Source organism: Oenanthe melanoleuca, chromosome 1A (genome assembly GCF_029582105.1).
Source record: "Oenanthe melanoleuca isolate GR-GAL-2019-014 chromosome 1A, OMel1.0, whole genome shotgun sequence".
In the NCBI taxonomy this organism is placed as follows: domain Eukaryota; kingdom Metazoa; phylum Chordata; class Aves; order Passeriformes; family Muscicapidae; genus Oenanthe; species Oenanthe melanoleuca.
Genome location: NC_079334.1, coordinates 7,409,915 through 7,427,724, shown reverse-complemented (window position 1 = coordinate 7,427,724; position 17,810 = coordinate 7,409,915). Strand labels below are relative to the sequence as shown.

The 17,810-nt window shown below is 44.6% G+C and overlaps 1 protein-coding gene across 1 annotated transcript; it reads left to right on the top strand.

The window, feature by feature from the left end:
* The first annotated feature begins 745 nt into the window (after positions 1–745).
* YBX3 (Y-box binding protein 3) lies at positions 746–17,512 on the top strand. Its single transcript, XM_056514421.1, has 9 exons — positions 746–1,055; positions 4,615–4,678; positions 6,392–6,425; positions 11,180–11,269; positions 11,911–12,033; positions 13,231–13,322; positions 15,313–15,484; positions 16,470–16,570; positions 16,980–17,512. The coding sequence occupies exons 1-8, from the start codon at positions 851–853 to the stop codon at positions 16,533–16,535; spliced, it is 846 nt and encodes a 281-aa protein (XP_056370396.1). The 5' UTR covers positions 746–850; the 3' UTR covers positions 16,536–16,570; positions 16,980–17,512.
* Positions 17,513–17,810: the final 298 nt, after the last annotated feature.

The window sequence follows — 17,810 nt, the reverse complement described above, 5'->3', positions numbered from 1 at the left end:
GACACCCGCTCCCCTCAGCGCCCCACAGCCCCTCAGGAACACCCGCTCCCCTCAGGAACACCCGCCCCCCTCAGCCCCGCGTTCCCGCCTCGCACGGAGCACCCGGACCCCAAAGGCCCTCAGGCGGACCCGCCCGCCTGCGCGCGCCCCCGCGCGCGCTCCCTCCAGCGCCCCTCGGGACCGCGCGGGGCCGCGCACACAGACAGACACACGGACACAGACACGCAAACCTGTGTGCACCTGAGGCCATGTGTGCCTGCACTGACAGGCACGGACAAGCGGCTGGAGTGCGCCAACCCAATGCCATGCTCCCGAATTTACGGGATATGCCCTGAGCTGGGACTCACAAGGATCAAGTCCAACTCCCGGCTCCGCGCAGGACCGTTCCCAGCGCTGGCACCCTGTGCCTGACAGCATTATCCTAAGGCTCCTGGAGCTCTGGCAGCCTTGGGGAATCTATTCACTGCCCCACCACTCTCTGGGAGAAGAAACTTTTCCTGACACCCACCCTAACCCTCCTTGCCTCAGCTCCAGCCGTTCCCTGGGTGCTGTCCCTGTCACACAGAGCAGAGATCAGAGCCTGTCCCACTTCTTCCCCTCACGAATAAGCTGTAGATTGAGTGCGATAAGCTGTAGATTCTTTCCTTCGTGCCGTGCCGTGCCGTGCCGTGCCGACACGGGACGCGCACCCGACACCTCCCGCTGGCTGCCGGCGCGGCCCCTTTAAATGCTAATGAGGCGGCGCGCGTGCCGCGCCGGCCCCCGCTGACTGTGTTAAAACTTCGGCGGGGCCATTTTGGGGGCAGTAAGACCGAGCGCGGCCGAGCACCCAACACCTCCGCCCGGCACCATGAGCGAGGCGCCGGAGACCAGCGCCGCCAGCCCCGCGCCCGCCGCGCCGCCCGTCCCGGCCGCGGCTGCCGCGCCGCCCGCGCCCGCCGCCCCGGACGCCGCTCCTAAGAGCGCCGCCGCGCCGGGTGCGGCTGTTGCTGAGGCGGCCCCCGCTGCCGCCGCTGCTACAACCGCGGCGGCCGAGTCGGCGAAGAAAGTGCTGGGTGAGTAGCGGGCCCCGCTCCCAACTTGGCGGCGCACCTGCAGCGGGGCAGGGAGGGGGTCCGCCCGCAGCCCGGCGCGCTGCCCTCCCCCCCCGCGGTGAGTCAGGCCGGGCCGCCTCCGCCCGCGCGGGCCGGGCCGGGCCGGGGGAGCCGCGCGGCGCCGGCCGTGACGCGCTGGGAGCTGGGCGGGAGCCCGGAGCGCTCATCGCTGTGCGGGACAGCGAGCGCGGCACGGCCGGGATCTGCCTCTTCCCGGCACCTGCCCCGCAAGAGCTGCTGGAAACCACGTGTGCCTCTCCTTGATGTTAGAGTCTTGGCGCAGCTTTTCTGTGCGTAAAGAATGCTGCTTTAGTAATGTTTCCAGGTTTAGTGGGGTTTGTTTGTTTTGAGGTTTTTTTTTTTTTTTCTGGAGGGGCGGGGTTTATTTCTACTTTACTATCAGTAAAAAGGCAAACGAAATGTCATGTTGCCGTGTCTGCTCAAGCCCGGTGCGTAAGCAAGTGTGGCTCCTTTTCATTGTGATTAAATAGGATCAACCTGTTGAAAAGGCCAGGACTTCAGTCTGCAGGCTACTGCCGATAGGGGTGTACTGTTTCTAACTGTGTAACATCCGAGGGTTTGATAAAGGCAAAGTTTAAGCTGACTTACAGTGTAGAGTCCCAAATTTCCTTAAGGCTACACAGGACCTTCTCTTCTGAAGGGGAAGATTGAGGGCTTACTGCAAGAGAGAAATGCCCGCTAAAGGATTTCTCTGGTGTGGAATTAGGAAGAATTCTAACAAAAGAGAAATTGGAGGCACAGCTTGTGTGATTCTTTCTTTTTCCATGTTACCTCATTTGTCAGTAATTAGTACACAGGAATAAGCACATCCATATCTGCTAGTATATCTGGCTGCCTCTTACCTTAATGTGGGCTTGTTCCATTCCTGGTAATGTTTTTACCTTGTTCACCTTTTCCTGTTGCTTGGAGAAAAGTGAAGGTAGAAGCGTCTTTCCTGAACTAGCAGGAAAATGAAAACCGCTGTGGTGATGGTTTTGCAAAATGGCCTTATTGCTAGGCAAGCTTTTTATTAGAAATTACAAGAAAAATGCTAATTGAAAATGAACTTAATGTTCAAGTCCACCTCAAAGGACCCTGTTAATGATCACCCATGTAGTTACATTCACTTAAGCCTTCTTTTACAAAGATTCCATTAGAAGCAAAAAGTCTCATGCTTGCTCAGGGCTTCCAAATGTCTGGCTTCTAGGAATATGGGTAAAGGTTACTCAACTTTCTCTTTTTTCCTGGTCACAGGAAGCTTTGGCTCTCCTTGTTGAAAGGCTATTTTGTCATGGTAGGAGTGGCTGATGATTGTTTCCTCTGATAGCATCAGAGAACAGAATCTTGTAGAAATATGTGGGCTTCCACTTGCTGGTGGGATGTACGTCAGCACATCTACTGCCTTCTGTGACTCATCAGTTTAACTAGTTACTGTGTTTTCCTCTGGGCTTGTCCTCCTTCTGGCCAGATTTCCCTGCTCAGGCTTACCAGTGACCGTGCCATAGATGTTCAGTGCTATGCTGTTGCCTGAGTTTTGGCCCACAGTGATACCTAGGGGATACTGTAAACATCTGCAGGGAATAGTATGTCTCTAGGACACTCTGTTAGGGGGAATATATTGGAGTATCCTCCCTGGAACAATGTTGTTTTTAAACTGTGTGCATACTCCTCCACTTAGCAGCAGCCAGCTGGCCACAGAATGAGTTTTGACTGCCTCTCCTTCTTCAGCCTCTTAACCCCTCTGAGGGTTTTTGTCATACTTCCTAGGCTTCCTCCTAATCTGGTTCAAGTAGGCTAGCAGATTCCAAAGCTGTTTTGCAGGGGAGGGAAAGGATGATGAGGGAAGCAGTGGTACTGGCAGTGTTTCTCAGAACAGGCTGAAACCTGCAGGTACTGTTGGCACTCTTTCTGTGTTCCCCCATCCCCTCCTGTTGACTTGTGTTAGTGCAGGGAGCTCTCGTAGCCAATGCCATTGTGGTAGCAGGAAGTGTCTGTATGTAGTGATGTCCTTATAAAACTAAAGGCACAGCTATAAATACTGGTGCTGAACACTGTTTACTGAACCAGTGTTGGGCACTGAAACAATGTTTTCCTGTGCCAGTAAACAAGAATTCTTGGGAATGTATGTTGTACTAGGCAGAGTGCTTTTTTTTCTAGGTAATATCTCACTCATGTTAAGACTTTGCTGCTTTTAAATAGGAACATTTTCTACTAAAGAGTGTATTAAAGAACACCAAAAACTTCCCTTCTGAAAGGGCCTGCTGTTGACAGTAATGACAGCAGCAGTGCTACAGTGCACTGCTGTTGTCAGATGTTCTTACTTGAGGGGTGTATGAGAATGGCAAGGCTCCATGAGACCAAACGTCTGGCTGGCTCTGTCATCTCCCTGTGAATATTTCGAAAAGAATACAGGTGTAGAGTAGATGAAGGTACCAATTTTACAGTGTGTTCTTGCCTCTAGCAGAGTGGCTTAGACTTCTAAACTAGAGATTCTCTCGTCTGTTTTCCTTTTAATTGCCTCTTGGGTTCCTACCACCCCCAAAACATGTATGTGAGGTTTTTAGCAAGCAGTCATCTGTAGGTGATTAGACCCTTTTCAAGTACTGCCACAGGTTGCTAGGTTGTTGTAATCAATCTGTGTTAACAAGTAACAGCTCTTAAATTATAAAAGTCTAAAACTCTCCTTTTACTAGAGGTTTGAAAAGTACAAGTTTGTGGTGTCCATCCGGCTGCTGTGAAGTAAGGAGGGGTTGAACTGCCTCCATCACTGTCGAGTTCCTCCTACACATTCCTATAAGTTGGAGAAACAGGTTTTGCCAGGTCCTATAAGACACTGCAGTGTGGCTTCTAAGTAGGTGCTGTTTTACTCTTCAGACAGGAGCTTGCCTTGATCCTAAAAGTCCCGGAATATGAAGCTGAGTCACTTTGTAACGAAACAATCAGATCATCTTAGTAGTAGGAGTACTGAAAAAAAAAAAAGTCATATGGAATCTTACTTGGTTACTGTGATACTGACAATACAAGGAGTTTTTCCAGAATAAGGATATACTGCCTTTGCACTTAAGAGGGTTGCACAGTACTTGATACTGCTTCTTTGGGCAGTTTTGGTTTCCAAGGAAGAAAGAAGGGTAACTGTAAGTGAAAGAGAAGAATTTTAAACAGCTCTCTTCAGCTATGTTTCACATCTAGCTCCTAACCTAAAGAGAACTGGTGAATGGCAGTGGGATTTTCAGCTTTACTGCCCATTAAGGATAAGAAAAGAAAAGGGATGGATGGTCAATTCTGAAAATAGAACTTCTGAAAAGTTTTGTGCTGTGTGGTAAACCCTTGTCTGAAGAACAGTGCATTAAAGCACTGCATCTTGTTACTGCATTAGAGTGAACTGGGAGATGAAGGCACACTGAGTGTTAAGGAAACAGATTAAATCTGGTTGCAGCTTCATATGCAACTGTAGAAGTATTTATATACCATTATTGTACTTTCTTATATTTTAGATTAACTTCTTTAATTTTCTTTCCAGCCACCAAAGTTCTTGGCACAGTGAAGTGGTTCAATGTCAGAAATGGATATGGCTTTATCAACAGGTATGTTTAAATTCTGATAGTTGTATTTATGCTGTACTAAGACTTGTAATACACATGATAGGCCATGTGTTACTAATTGCAACAGAGACCTCAGGACCTGACTACAAGTTCATGAAGTTGATACCTTAGGCCAGACACTCAGCAAACTCTTTCTTATATGCCTCAGCCCCCAGTCAAAGGTTATGTGTATGGGGAGGGAACAGCAATGGTCAAACTCACAACAGATTTGGTTTGTTACCTGTTCCTCATGTTTACTTCTACTACACTCTTAATGAGCTGCATATTCTTGAGTGACTGCCTGGCTTTTTTCGAAGGCCTGAGAAAGGTAGGAGGGGAGGGGAAATACTTTTGGGTAGAATTCAAGTGTTAACTGCTTGGTCAGAATACCTCCTGTGGATACTATTGAGATTCTCTAAAAGTATCTCACTGAAAATATATCCCAGGCCTGGGTTTCATGGAAATTCTCTTTGTATCTTTCAGTTTTTTCCCTCTTCTCTGAGCATAAACAAACATATGAATAGCATTGATAATTCAAACAGCTGTAGGTGAGATTGATCATACTGCAACCTTAGGTGCAGAAGACCCATGCTTCCAATTTACTGGAGGAAACTCTGGCTTTTAAGGCTGACATGTCTTTGGGGTTGAGAGGCTTAATGTCTTGTGTGCTTTTTGGAGGAATGAAACTGCTGCATTCTGAACACTTGTCTTCCAAAAAACATACCTGGCAAGTTATTTCACTCTGCAAGTCCTTGAGCTGTAACACATCAGTAGATTTGGGTGAGTTGGACAGTGCAGAAGTGGGGAGAAGACCCCATGTTCATGGATCTGAAGCCACTGGTGGTGTGGTATTAAATTCAGTCTCTTGAGGTTATTATCCAGTGTTATATGAGCTTAGAAGAAAAGTTTTAATTAGGAAGTCCTCTTAAAATCTGCAATAGTAGTTGATGTAAAAGTCTTCACCTGGTTATGGGGTAATAACTTGTTAGCTTTCTTCCTAATGTGAAGTCTAATGTTTCTTCAATCCAGGACAACAAATTTGGGATTATGCATTATCTTCACAAACTCTTTGACCCACCTGTTCTGTTTGCTGAGAAGGAATTGAGTGAACAGATGGCAGGGCTTAGGCTCTTTTTTATTGTATAGGAACACAGATTCAAGGTCTCAGACTTATCTGTGTTTTGCATGTGGAAGCCTGTCTGGTCTAATCCAGAAAACCTCACGTTCATGTCTGGGTCCTTCTCCTGTGGACTCTCCTAACACCTCTTGTGCCTGGTTGCTTTGAGTTTCACTGAAAGGAGATCTCTCTTAACAGCTGTGGCCAGTCCTGATGATAGTCTTGTTTGACCTCTGGGGTAACAGCTCAGGTTGCAGTCCCTCTGGAAGTGTTTTTGGGGAGTTAGAGTAGTGAAAAACAAGCAGTCCAGTCATCAACTCTGCCCTGCATAAAAAGAAAACACTGAATGTTTGCCAGAAGATTAGAGAACCTCCCCCGTCCTCTCACGCATTTGAAGGCCCGGGAGTCCTTTCTGTTCTCGAGCAAAATGACCATAGAAGTTCAGAGCAGGGTTTTGGTAGCATAGGCTTAGACAGAATGTATGGAATTCAGGGCATGTGCTACAGGCTGAGAGAAGGAGGGTTTCACTTGAAAAGCTAGGAATTTGGAGTTAAGTGTATTTAGTCTAAACTCTTATGAGTTCCACTTTCTTTTCACAGAAATGATACCAAAGAAGATGTGTTTGTTCATCAGGTAAGACAGCAATAATTGTGCTTAGAGGTGTGTACTATGATAGGTTTCTAATGCTGCTTCCTGCAACAGCTATCCACCCTTCTCCTGGCTTCTCCAGAGAATATTTTTTGCAGATAACCTAATATTTCTCCCTGAAAATTTCAACATACACATCCACTCAAGTTATTTTCCTTCTCTGTGAAGGCCTAGGTATTTTAACCCTTTTTAACTTCTTTTGTCTGCTGTAATTTGAACACTAAAGGGTTTTTTGTTTTTTTGCTTTTTTTTTTTTTTGGTGTAGTGGTCTCCCTTTGAGAAGACTCCTCTGTGAGACCTTGCTGCTGTTTTCTGTCCTTCCCCTTATTTCCTCATGTTCCTTATGTCTATTGTTTTTTCCTATCCTCTTCACTTGCAGGTCTGTTCTGTCTGCCCTCCCCGGTATTGAAGAGAAAGTGATCTAGTCTGGCTCTTGACCAGCCTGGGTTGCCATCAGCTGTTTCTGCATGAGGCAGCTGCTCTTAGGCAGAAGAGGAGGGAGGCTGTGTGCCAAGTGTGCCCAAGCAGAGAGCTTGCCCAGAGGCTTGTTATTGGTTAACTCTCCTTGAGCTGTCAGGAGGCTGTTCTAAGTTTATACTGTGACTCTCAGGTTGCAGGCAAATAATGGCAGGACAGAGGATGCTGTCTCCATGCTGATGTCAACCAATAAGTTGGCTTAGATCTGGTTTTGCATCATTCCCCAGAAACTGCAATCTTGCCCCTAGAGTTTGTCCCACATAGAATGTCTGCAGGCCCATGTGATCTTTGAAAGCACGAACTTTCTCTGTGATGTTAGTGGCAGTATTTCTATCAAATGAAACCAGGAAGTTTGTTCCCAGAGCTGGTCATTGTGGATGAGGATATATGCATATATCCTTAGCTGCTGAGTCAACACTGAGAGTTAGTTTAGTTCTTGTGTCTTGATGACTAAATAGTGGTAACTGTGGTAACAGTGGTAACTGTTTTTCTGGGTCATAGGGTGTACACCCCTTATCTGAACCTGGCTGAAGCGGGAACTGGATAAATCTAGTGCCTGTTATGAGAGAGAGTGATGTTGGGAAGTGTGCACAGTACACGATCCTGGTTCAGCTGGTGGGCTTGAGAGCAAGGACTGTCAATGCATATACTGATTTTTGATGGTGATTGTCCTTCCTTAGCAGTCTGTGCTGTGGGCATGCTGACCCATCTGTGGTCTGATGGGATTGTGTCCAGAGGAGGGTGGGAACAGTTGTGGAAGAGGAAGATGTTCTGTATAGACAGTGCTAGCTTAAAGACCAATGAGGTTTCCTTGATACTTGAGACAATATCCTGGAAAATGGCTGTTGTGCTGATGACAAATAACCTGGATCTGTTCTGCTTGGGAAGGCTGCCAGCTGAGACCCAAACAGAAAGTTAGTGTTATCTGTGCTGTTTTGTCTGCTTCACCTCTGGAGAAGTTTATTCTCCTAAATGTAAACTGCTGTGTGTGTGGAGAGGGGTGGGCACTTCCCATCTCCTGTGGCTGAAGTCTTTTTGAGGTGAACAAAACTGGCTTTGTTTCAGAAATACCACATCATGTGCAGGCCTGCATCGGATTAACCCTCTTGGCAGGCTGAACATGGCAGAGTAGATGCTTCTAGTGCTGCTCTGGCTTGGCAGCAGTCGGATGTTCCTCATCCTCTACATGGATGTGCTTGGTCCTAGAGCCTGGGCCTTCTTGCCAGAGCTTCTGATGTGGCCAATGAGGGATGCAAATCCATGCTGTGAGCAAACATCCTGCTTCAAGCTTCCTCTGCCCTGATAGTGCCTGCTCTGCCCCTCCCTCGTGCCTGGGAGGGGCTGGATTACACTCCTAATCCCTTCAGAATAAGGCTGACCTAGTTGAATAGATACAGCTTCTCCCTGCCTCCCCTGCATGCGTCCGCACGGGGAGGGAACAGGCCGATCTCATGATTGAAATGGGGGTTAGTGCTTGGTGTCCAGCTATTGGATGCTATTTATAACTAGTACAGATTAAAATGCTTTTCTTTTTAGGGCATGCATGGTTTGCTTTGAGTTAACCCTTTGTCTTGCAGGGGCCCCAGGCAGTGTTTTTGGGAAAGGCAGTTCTTCATCTTGCATCCCTGTCTGGTTGGTTGGTGCAAGGTGCTGTCCAGGGCACTGTGTCATTCAGCTACAGGTGTTGTGAGCAGAAGGGATCCATCTGCCTCGTGGGCTGCAGTATGTCTTGAAATTTAACAACTGGAAAAGTGTCAGCAGCCAGAGCAGTTACTTTTAATTAGGTAGAGTTTAAATCAACAAGTTGTGAGGAGGAGTTAATCTCTTCACTTCACTGGATTGTGTTGATCATGCACAGCCTGAAGTACCTGCACCAGGAATCTGTAACAAATTTTGGCTGTTACTGGGATAATGCTGGATGTGCTGATGATGTCTTGGTTTGAGCATATGGAAAGAACTCTTTCAAACAAGAACCTGAACTAGCTCTGGAGGCTCTTCTGGCTCCCTGTTCTTCAGTGCTCCCCCTGGGAAAGGAGAGGTTTTGTTGTTGAGTGTTGTCTGTTAATATGAAACATCTGTCTTCTGAATCAGAGAAGCTGGAGCCTGCAGGATGCTGGTAAACAGTAACAGGGAGAATAGTGCTGTCTCCCCTCTGGATAGAGTAAAAGTCTTTTCATCAAGATTAGAGCTTAGGCTTGTTAGAGGCTTATTTCAGCGATGTTTATCTGCAGCTGAAGTAGTAAAGCTGTGTTGTTTCTGCTTGGATTTCTAGGATTTACTCGAAGTTGTCCTGATTGCCTTTATAAAACAAGCTCCAGCCTACTGCAGCCTCTGCCTCTTGTTGACAATTGCAGATCTGGATTCTTGAAGTTTCTGTCCATAAAGCTGGGGACAGAACATGTGGAATACTGTTGCTTTTATCTTCCATTATGCTTTTCGAAGCATATTTGAGGAGCTTCATCAATCTTAAGTGTACTCTCTGCTGAAAGGAAATTTGTTAGTCCTTCCTTTTTCTGCACTTACAGGGAAAGGGAAGAAGTTTGAAATACAGCTTATTGACATCTCTCACGTGCAAAGCAAAAATCTTACACATTTTAGTTGTTTCAGTACAAATAGTACTAAATCATTAACTTTGTTGCACATTAAGGCTTTTAGTACTAGTATGTATGGAAAAGTAAACACTTCTATCTAATTTTTAGAAATGGGACAGTTACACTAAAAGGTCAGCAGAAAGCAAACAGAGTTGTTTGAGATAATTGTGGAGTCTCTGCTTGCTAAAGTAATTCCCAAAGAAATTGACTTGAACAGCTCATCCTGTTTGTTTTAAAAACCCCAAACGTCTTGGGATGTTTTTGCTTTGATAGTAATAAGTATGTACACTCTTGCATCCTTCTGTAGGCTGTTCAGAGATGCTGCAGGACTTAGGGAGAGGTATGGCTAGAAGGACATGCTGGTCTGTTGCCTGAAACACAAAGGAGATTGTATTCAGCAACAAAGAAAATAGGTTTCCTAGACTAGTCAAGATGAGCTTTAAACTGAATAAATTTTTCCTTCAGTTGGAAATATTTTGGGGCTGTTATCGACTAAATATTGTTGCTGTGCAAAGTAACAGCTCCAGGGATGGTCATTCTGTAGTTTTTCTAAAACTGCAGACAGATAGGATGAATGGCTCTTCTGTTTCTGCCCTACATCCCATTTCTTAAGCTGGATTTATGCTCTGTGTTTCCATATGTGTTTCTCTCTGCACCTCCCTCCTTCTTGCTAACTAAAGGTTCTCACATCAGAAAACTTAATGTGAATTGGTCTTAAATAACCTCATGCAAGATAATAATCTTTCAGTAAGAAAATAGCTACTGTATTGGCCTATACAGTGCATGTCTTGGTCTTTTCTCCCTGGCATTTTTCAGTTTGTGAAGCCTTGCCTAATGAAGGCTTGTCAAGGTAACAACCTTTTGTGGAGTCCTAGAAATACTCCACAGAGTATGAGCAAGGTATTTGTAGCTGACAGACTGAAAATCGCTCCAGGAGGTTTGAGTGTTTCCTCTGAGTCTTAGGAGGTGTACAACTGGCTTTGATCCAAATCCATGTTGTTATTTTTATATAACAATAATAGTATTATTAGTCATAACTGGTATTGTAATGCTTTGGGGTTTCTGTCCAGTAGATGGCTAAGTTGCATTAGTCTGTTCTGCTCTATTCCTGTGTTAGCACAGACTCACCTAATATTCGGGGTCTCATTTACAGTGCTGAGATAAAATGTTAACTTGTTACACCAGAGTTACAGTAATTCTTTTCTAGTTACTATGACTTGCCATGATACCATGTAGTTCATGTTTCTACAGAAGTGCTCTGGGTCTTGAGTTCTCTTTTGATGGTCTACAGCTCTCCTAATGACTGAAGGCAGGAGTCACACTTGCTGCTGGAGCTGCCTTGGCACAGCTTGGGGGAGGTCAAACACTGAGTATGAACTCTGTTCATGCAGAGATTTGTAATAATTTCCATATTCAGTGTGCTGGACAGAGCAGATCCTGAGGCAGTAGCTGATTTATAAACTCATAGTGAGAAAAGGGGAGACCTTGAACTGAGTATTGGTGGGCTGTGAAATACATCTGTTTATTTGAAATACATTAGTGTGGTGACTGCCCTGGTGTGTAGAGTTGGAATTGTAGCAGAGAAATACTGCCCTTCCCTCATCTGTGGGGCTATGAATGTGTAGAATAATTAACATAAAATAAGATATTCTTATGCATCTTCCTTTGAAGACGGCGATAAAGAAAAACAATCCACGGAAGTACCTGCGCAGCGTTGGTGATGGAGAGACTGTAGAGTTTGATGTGGTGGAGGGAGAGAAGGTGAGATATCATGGAGCCTCAGGGTGTGGTCCAACAGAGAACATCACACACAGCTTAACCTGTGTCTTTGGTGGCTCTGTCTGATGTGTGAATCACTGGGTTGGTGGCATTCATGCAGCTTTTCTGGGAGAAATCTATTTTTTAAAGGCTTCATTAAGGCATATTTCTAGATAGGTGTCCAAACTACTAGGAAACTGCATCCTTGTGCTTCTAGAATCTGCAATTGTTGCTTGAGGGAACACTTGAAGCCTACAGGCTGCCCAGTAATTATTAAGTGAGGCCTTTATTGCCCTGAACAATTTTTCTGGGAGTCTTGTCACTTAATAACTGTAGGAACTTTCAGGAAAGTAGAAGCATAAGGAAATCTAACATTTTTTGAGGGTTATTTTTGTCTATCAGTTTCTTCTTGCTTCCTTCTCTGAACTCAGCCCATTGGATATGAGTTCAGTATTTTAACTCATGATAATATCTCTTGATTAAGGGGTTGAGAATAACAAACCTCCTTCTTACCCTGTATGGGAGAAAGGAATCACTGTAGCTTGGAACTTATGCAAAAAAGCCTCTTTCCTGTTTCATCTTTTCCCTGTAGCTGGTTGTTCTTTTCTCACACCACGCTGGCAGCCTTTCTTTTGTCCTTTTAGGGTGCAGAAGCAGCTAATGTCACAGGTCCAAATGGAGTCCCCGTGGAAGGCAGCCGCTACGCTGCAGACCGGCGCCGCTATCGACGGGGCTACTTCGGCCGACGCCGGGGCCCACCTCGGAGTGTGAGTTCCATCTCCCTGGATTGCTGCTGTCACACACAATACTGGCAGGGCTGGTTCTCACCTGACTTGTTTGAGGCACTTCTGATCATGCAACGTAGGTCTCAAACTTTTAAGTTATGGTGTACAAAGCATCTTGACAAAAGCAGAACAGATTGATATTGCAAAGTGGATAAGTACTATAAAGCTGTCGTAAACTGAGAAGTGTTATTTTTTTTTGAGTTCTGAGTCTGTCTCAATTATACCTTGACTGCTGTCAAATACTACCTGTTCCTACTATCTATCCTAGTTCCTTTGAATATTTAGTTATCCTGATCAGTTTTATATCATGAGAGAACATCACAGATGATTTTGGGCTTTTTAATGGTGTATTGTCATGGTGATTAAAAATGGCTGTGCAGAATGGAAAGGATACCTGTCAAACTTAGGGTAGACTACTAAGGGCTGTCAAGAGGCTACAGCTTTTGCTTCCTAGTGGATCAGATGCGGAATATGCACTTCTGTTTCTAGATATCTGGTTAAATTCCTTATTTTAAAGGGAAGAATAATACACAAGGAACTATAAGTCATGTAACATTTTATAAAACAGACATTACTGATGGCTGGCATTTAAAACACAAAACACTAACAAAAATCAAACCAGAAAAAACACCAGCCAAAACATGCAGCTTTATCAGTTAACAACTAAAGGGGAAATAGAACCACTGCATCTCTGAAAAATGGAAAAGACTGTGTAGAAAGAGTATTTAATGTAAGGTAATAGAGTTTTTCTGTCTTAAAATTTCTTGGTTTTGTGGGGGTTCCCTGTGGAATGGGGCTTTGTCTAGAATGTGGTCTGTGGCAAGTTTGTGTGATATCTTTGTTAGCTTTCCAGATAGAGAATTGTCCTGACTGATAGCTGCCTCTCCATAATGTGTACCCCTTACAATGCATTTCATGTAGTGAAATGCACTTAATATGCATCAGAGAGAGTGTTTCTAAGAACAGTTTCTTAGTCTGTAAGGAGCAGGGGCAGCACTGATGGCTCTTGTTTTGTCCTCATCTTAAGTTTGCCCAAATTTAGGCCTTTTGAGAATCTGCTTCTTTTTACCCAACATGCTGGGGTTTCTCTACTGATATATTGTTTTTGAGCTTGCATGCAGCATTATGGTTAATATACTGCCTGTCAAATACAACACTTCTGTTTTATTTTGGGAGCAGGGTGGTGAGGGAGACATGAAGGATGGGGTCACAGAAGGAGGACAACTTCAGCAAGTGCACAGGAATCCTACCTACCGTCCCCGCTACCGCAGGTCTGTACAGTTCCTCTGCTCAGTTATTCAGATGCTTTTATGTTCTATACAGGCTTCCAAGTGTGGGAACACTTATGCAAATGGTAGGGATGGTGAGAAGCACTTTAATTACTTGGAGAAATTTGCTTCACCTCCTTGTATGTTCAGAATCATAGTGGCTCAGAAAGAGCAAAAATTTTTAGCATCCCAGTACTTCTCACAACTGAGCAACATATTGAAGTGAGTTGCAGTACTCACTTCATGTCCTCCCAGCTGAACAGTCATACTTTCCTGGACAATTAATAGTGCAAATCCTTGATCCAGGAGCCTGCTGAGGGTGCTGGTGGGTGAAAACCCTGTGTGAGCTGGTAAATATGGAGTTGCAGCCCAGAAAGCCACACATGTCCTGGGCTGCAGCAGAAGCAGCCTGGCCAGGAGGCTGAGGTGGATGACTGCCCAGTACTTGGATGGGGCTTGTAAGAAAGATGGGGATACATTTTTTTAGCAGGGCCTGTTGTCTTAGCATGAGGGGTAATGGTTTTAAACTAAAAGGTTTAGAATAAGTAGAAGGAAGATTTTTTTTTTTTTTTTTTTGAGTGTGGTAGAACACTGAAACAGGTTGCCCAGAGAGGTGGTAGATGCCCCTTACAAGGTCAGGTTGGATGGGGCTCTGAGCAACCTGATCTAGTTGAAGGGTGTTGGACAACTGACTTCTAAAGCTCCTCAAGAAGCTGCTTTGTCTGCCGTTGACTCAACTGCCCCATATCATATTGTCCTTGTTTACCAAGTAGCTTATGAAGTCAAGTTCCATAATTGAATTTAGAGATGAACTATGAAAATGTTATCCTTGTGTTTTCATGTGCATGTCTGTTCAAAAACAAAAGTAAAAGGTGATTAACAGTGCCAGAGCAGCAACAAGCTGAATTTGATAGGAATAACAAGATTATTCTTACTTGTAATGACTTGGTGTTCCATGCACAATGGATCCATCCTTTTGGAATCCAGATCTAAAACCACAAGCCTTCCACCTCTACTTTGTTTATGGATATTTGGCTCTTTTATCTAGGACTGTGGGAAATGGGATACTACTGATGCTTGTTGGCATCCAAGCTGAATAAACTTAATTCCTGAAAGTCTTCGTTAGTTTTGGGTAGTCAGAATAGCACCATAGCAAGTCCAGTGAGGCTTTTGCACGTCATGTGGTTGAATCACAGGCTGAGTAACTTGTCCATGACTAATGGAAACTTGTGATTTTTCTGATGCAATTTTCCTATGAGAGGAATGATACATCCTATCAGTGCACAGTGCTTCTGTTTGAGTTCATAGGTATTGCTTTTGTTTACAGGCACTAAATCCGGTGACACTGGCACTTTTGTTAGGTTCCTTTGGAAAAGATAAATTGTTTTTTTGGGCTAGGTAGCTGTGAATTAGCAAAACTGCATTTTGGTTGTCTTCTGACAGTTTATAAACATTGTTTATACTAGAAATAAGGTGAAATGCTCTTGTATACATCAAGAACATGGACTTGATAGCTTAGTGTTAATGAGGTCTAGCTCACCTGTGATAAGTGCTTTTCCTAATTGGTTAAGAGGGGCAACATGAGGCAGAGAGAACAGGTAGAAGTGAGGAGGATTACAAAGACTGCACCATTAATTAGGAATAGGACTGGGCTGGTATGTAGCCATGCCAAAGGAAACTCAGCATGACAGCCTGTGTGGCCACTACTGCCTTGTTTCTTCTGCTAGCCAGCAATTCAGAGGGGCTACCTGCATCTTCATTGCAGGATAGAAAGCAGAATATGGTGATGTAGCTTCAGCAGTGAAGAGACACCGCTTTCCTTGTCTTTCCTTTCCAGCCATGGGCCAGCCAAACCCTGGAGGGATGGTTTGCTAGCACTCAAAACTGCTGAGGATGATACTTGGTTATGGCAGGTTTTGCTGGGTGAAAAGTTCTGAGGTTTAACCTTTCTTGGGCTTCTTTCATACTTAACACCTCTTTGTGCCCCTGTCAGAGGGCCCCCTCGCCCACGCCCTGCCCCGGTGACTGGAGAGGCTGAGAACAAGGAGAACCATCACGAGGCCAGCGCCATGGGCCAGCAGCCGCTGCGCCGTGGCTACCGGCGCCCCTACAACTACCGGCGCCGGCCGCGCCCAGCCAGCGCCCCGGCACAGGAGGGCAAAGAGGTACGGGCAGCTCTCCTGGCAGCAAAGGCTGCAGGAGCTGGGGTGGGTCAGCCTGGGGGAGAGAAGGCTTTGGGGTGACCTCATTGTGGCCTTCCAGTGCCTGAAGGGAAGGATGAGGCAAGACTGCTGCAAGGGCCTGGAATGACAGGACGAGGGGGAATGAGTTAAAATTCAAAGATAGTAGGTTTAGATTGGATAGGAGGAAAAAAATTTGCCCTTGTGAGGATGGTGGGGCGCTGGCATAGGTTGCCCAGAGAAGCTGTGGCTGTCCCATGCCTGGAAGAGGTCCAGGCCAGGCTGGGTGGGACTCTGAGTAACCTGGGATAGCAGAAGGTGTCCTTGCCCATGGAGGAGACCTTCAAGGTCCCCTTCCTATCCAAACCATTTTATGATTGTATGTAGCAGAGGTTTTAAAGGGGTGCATTCCCAAGACCTTCTGCCCTGTGTGAGTTTTTAAAAAATGTTTTCATGTGCTGGATAAGTCTGATGGCCAAATCTGATGTGCTGATTTTCTTGCCTGCTTCTTCTGACCCTCTTGGAGAATAAGCACCCTATCTTAAAAGGAACCAGCAGTGGGATAGAGATTGCTTCTGGATCGTTTTAATTGGGGTCAGACTGTAACACCTATTTTTGCAGTGGAAACAGTTGTGTTTTCCCATTTCCACAAACTTCAACTCTGTATGTAGCATGAGAGATGGATAATTTCCTGAACTATTTGAACCAGATGACTTTAGCAAGCTGTTTGCAAACACAGGTTCTACTTTAATGAGGGAAGATTTTCTCATTCAGTGTCTACTTTAGGTGTTCCCTTGACAGAATCTGCTGTGTAATACTCAATAATAGGAAATACACTAAAGTTTAATATTTTCTGGAGATTAATTTTTCTTGATTGTCTTAAAACCTGCATTATTCTGGCTGTACCACTGAAGAGAGGAAGGGTGTGAAGGTCAGCCTTTACCTATAATAAGAGTTTGTTGTGTCTCAGACAAAGGCAACTGAAACACCTGCTGAAAATCCTGCTCCAGTGACAGAGCAGAGTGGTGCTGAGTAATGTCCGGCTCCCCAGGCACTTCTACCATCGCTCAGGTAAGGAATATGGACAGTTCCTGTTTTCCAGTGGAGGCAGAGTGTGTCTACTTCCAGGATTCTGGCCACACCTCCTCCTGTATGGCTTGGGATTTGTGATAAGTTCTGAGAGTGCTGTAGAGACAAGCCAAGATGCTACTTGTCTCTTCTTTCTCCCCTCTGCCTCTGTATTTGTCACAAAGTAAGTTTTGCTTTATAATTGATTTATTTTTTTCCAGGAAGCTCCCTGGTCTGTATAGTAATAGCATCTGCTGATGAATTATTTTATTTTGGGAAGATCCTGATTATGGACAGGATAAGCCAGTTGTGCTTATCCTGCCTGTTACAGCTCTTTTCATTTGACATCTCATATATTTATTGAGAAAATGAAATTTAAACTGTGTCTTTTTAACATTTGGCTCTTCAACAGGTGTCCTAAAGTACAGCTCAAAAGTAACACCAAAGAAACACACAAGCAATAAATTGTCAACAGTGATGACTAAAGCAAAGATTTGAAATACCAAAACGTAAAAGAAAATTTACCAGCAGCTGAGATCCAGGGAACGCCTACAAGATAGATGCATGAAGAGAGAGAGCGAGATTCAGAAAGAACAACCTCCCTAGTTTCAACAGCAACTGTGGGGCTTTTTGGTTTTTGAGGTTTTTTTTCCCTAGAATTTCACTGTTTTGCTAGTATTGAATTTTTTTCAATTTTTCTTTTGGTATCAAACTGAAAAGGGAAAAAAAAAACAACCAAAGAACTAAAATTGAAATAAAATGCTTTTTTTATTGGATGCTGGTGCTAAACCTCCCAAGTGTGAGTTTTTTTTTTTCTGTGCCAGTCCTGTTCACTGCAGGACATGGGGAGGACAAACTTCCGCTTTCCTTGTTAAGATCTATTTGAAATTGTGCAGCATGGGTGACGTTCCTCACAAATAAAAGTGATTTCAACTACCAAAAAAATCTGGTTTAGTGTGTTTTTCATGCTTGCTTTTAAAATAATTCACTATTTTAATCTTGTTGCTTCAGCATTTATATGTGAGAGAGAGCTGCCTCTTTGGTGTGTCTTCCTGGATGATATCTGACATTGGTTAGGTGGATGTACTTTAATACAAAGACAACTTCTGCAAAGAAATCACAAAACAGAGCTATAACTTACACTGTAATTCTGTTCTGACTCTAATGATATTTAATGGTTGGGTTTTACTGTACTGTCTTGTGGCAGGAGTTTGGGATATGTAGAGTGAGTTCTTTGAATGTT

What these genes read in the sequence shown, in the direction of transcription:
- YBX3 (XM_056514421.1), top strand. Translation starts at nt 851, where the DNA reads ATGAGCGAGGCGCCGGAGACCAGCGCCGCCAGCCCCGCGCCCGCCGCG. An exon ending in ATGTGGTGGAGGGAGAGAAG is followed by an intron (nt 11,270 to 11,910) that starts GTGAGATATCAT and finishes TTGTCCTTTTAG; the next exon opens with GGTGCAGAAGCAGCTAATGT. An exon ending in TACCGTCCCCGCTACCGCAG is followed by an intron (nt 13,323 to 15,312) that starts GTCTGTACAGTT and finishes TGCCCCTGTCAG; the next exon opens with AGGGCCCCCTCGCCCACGCC.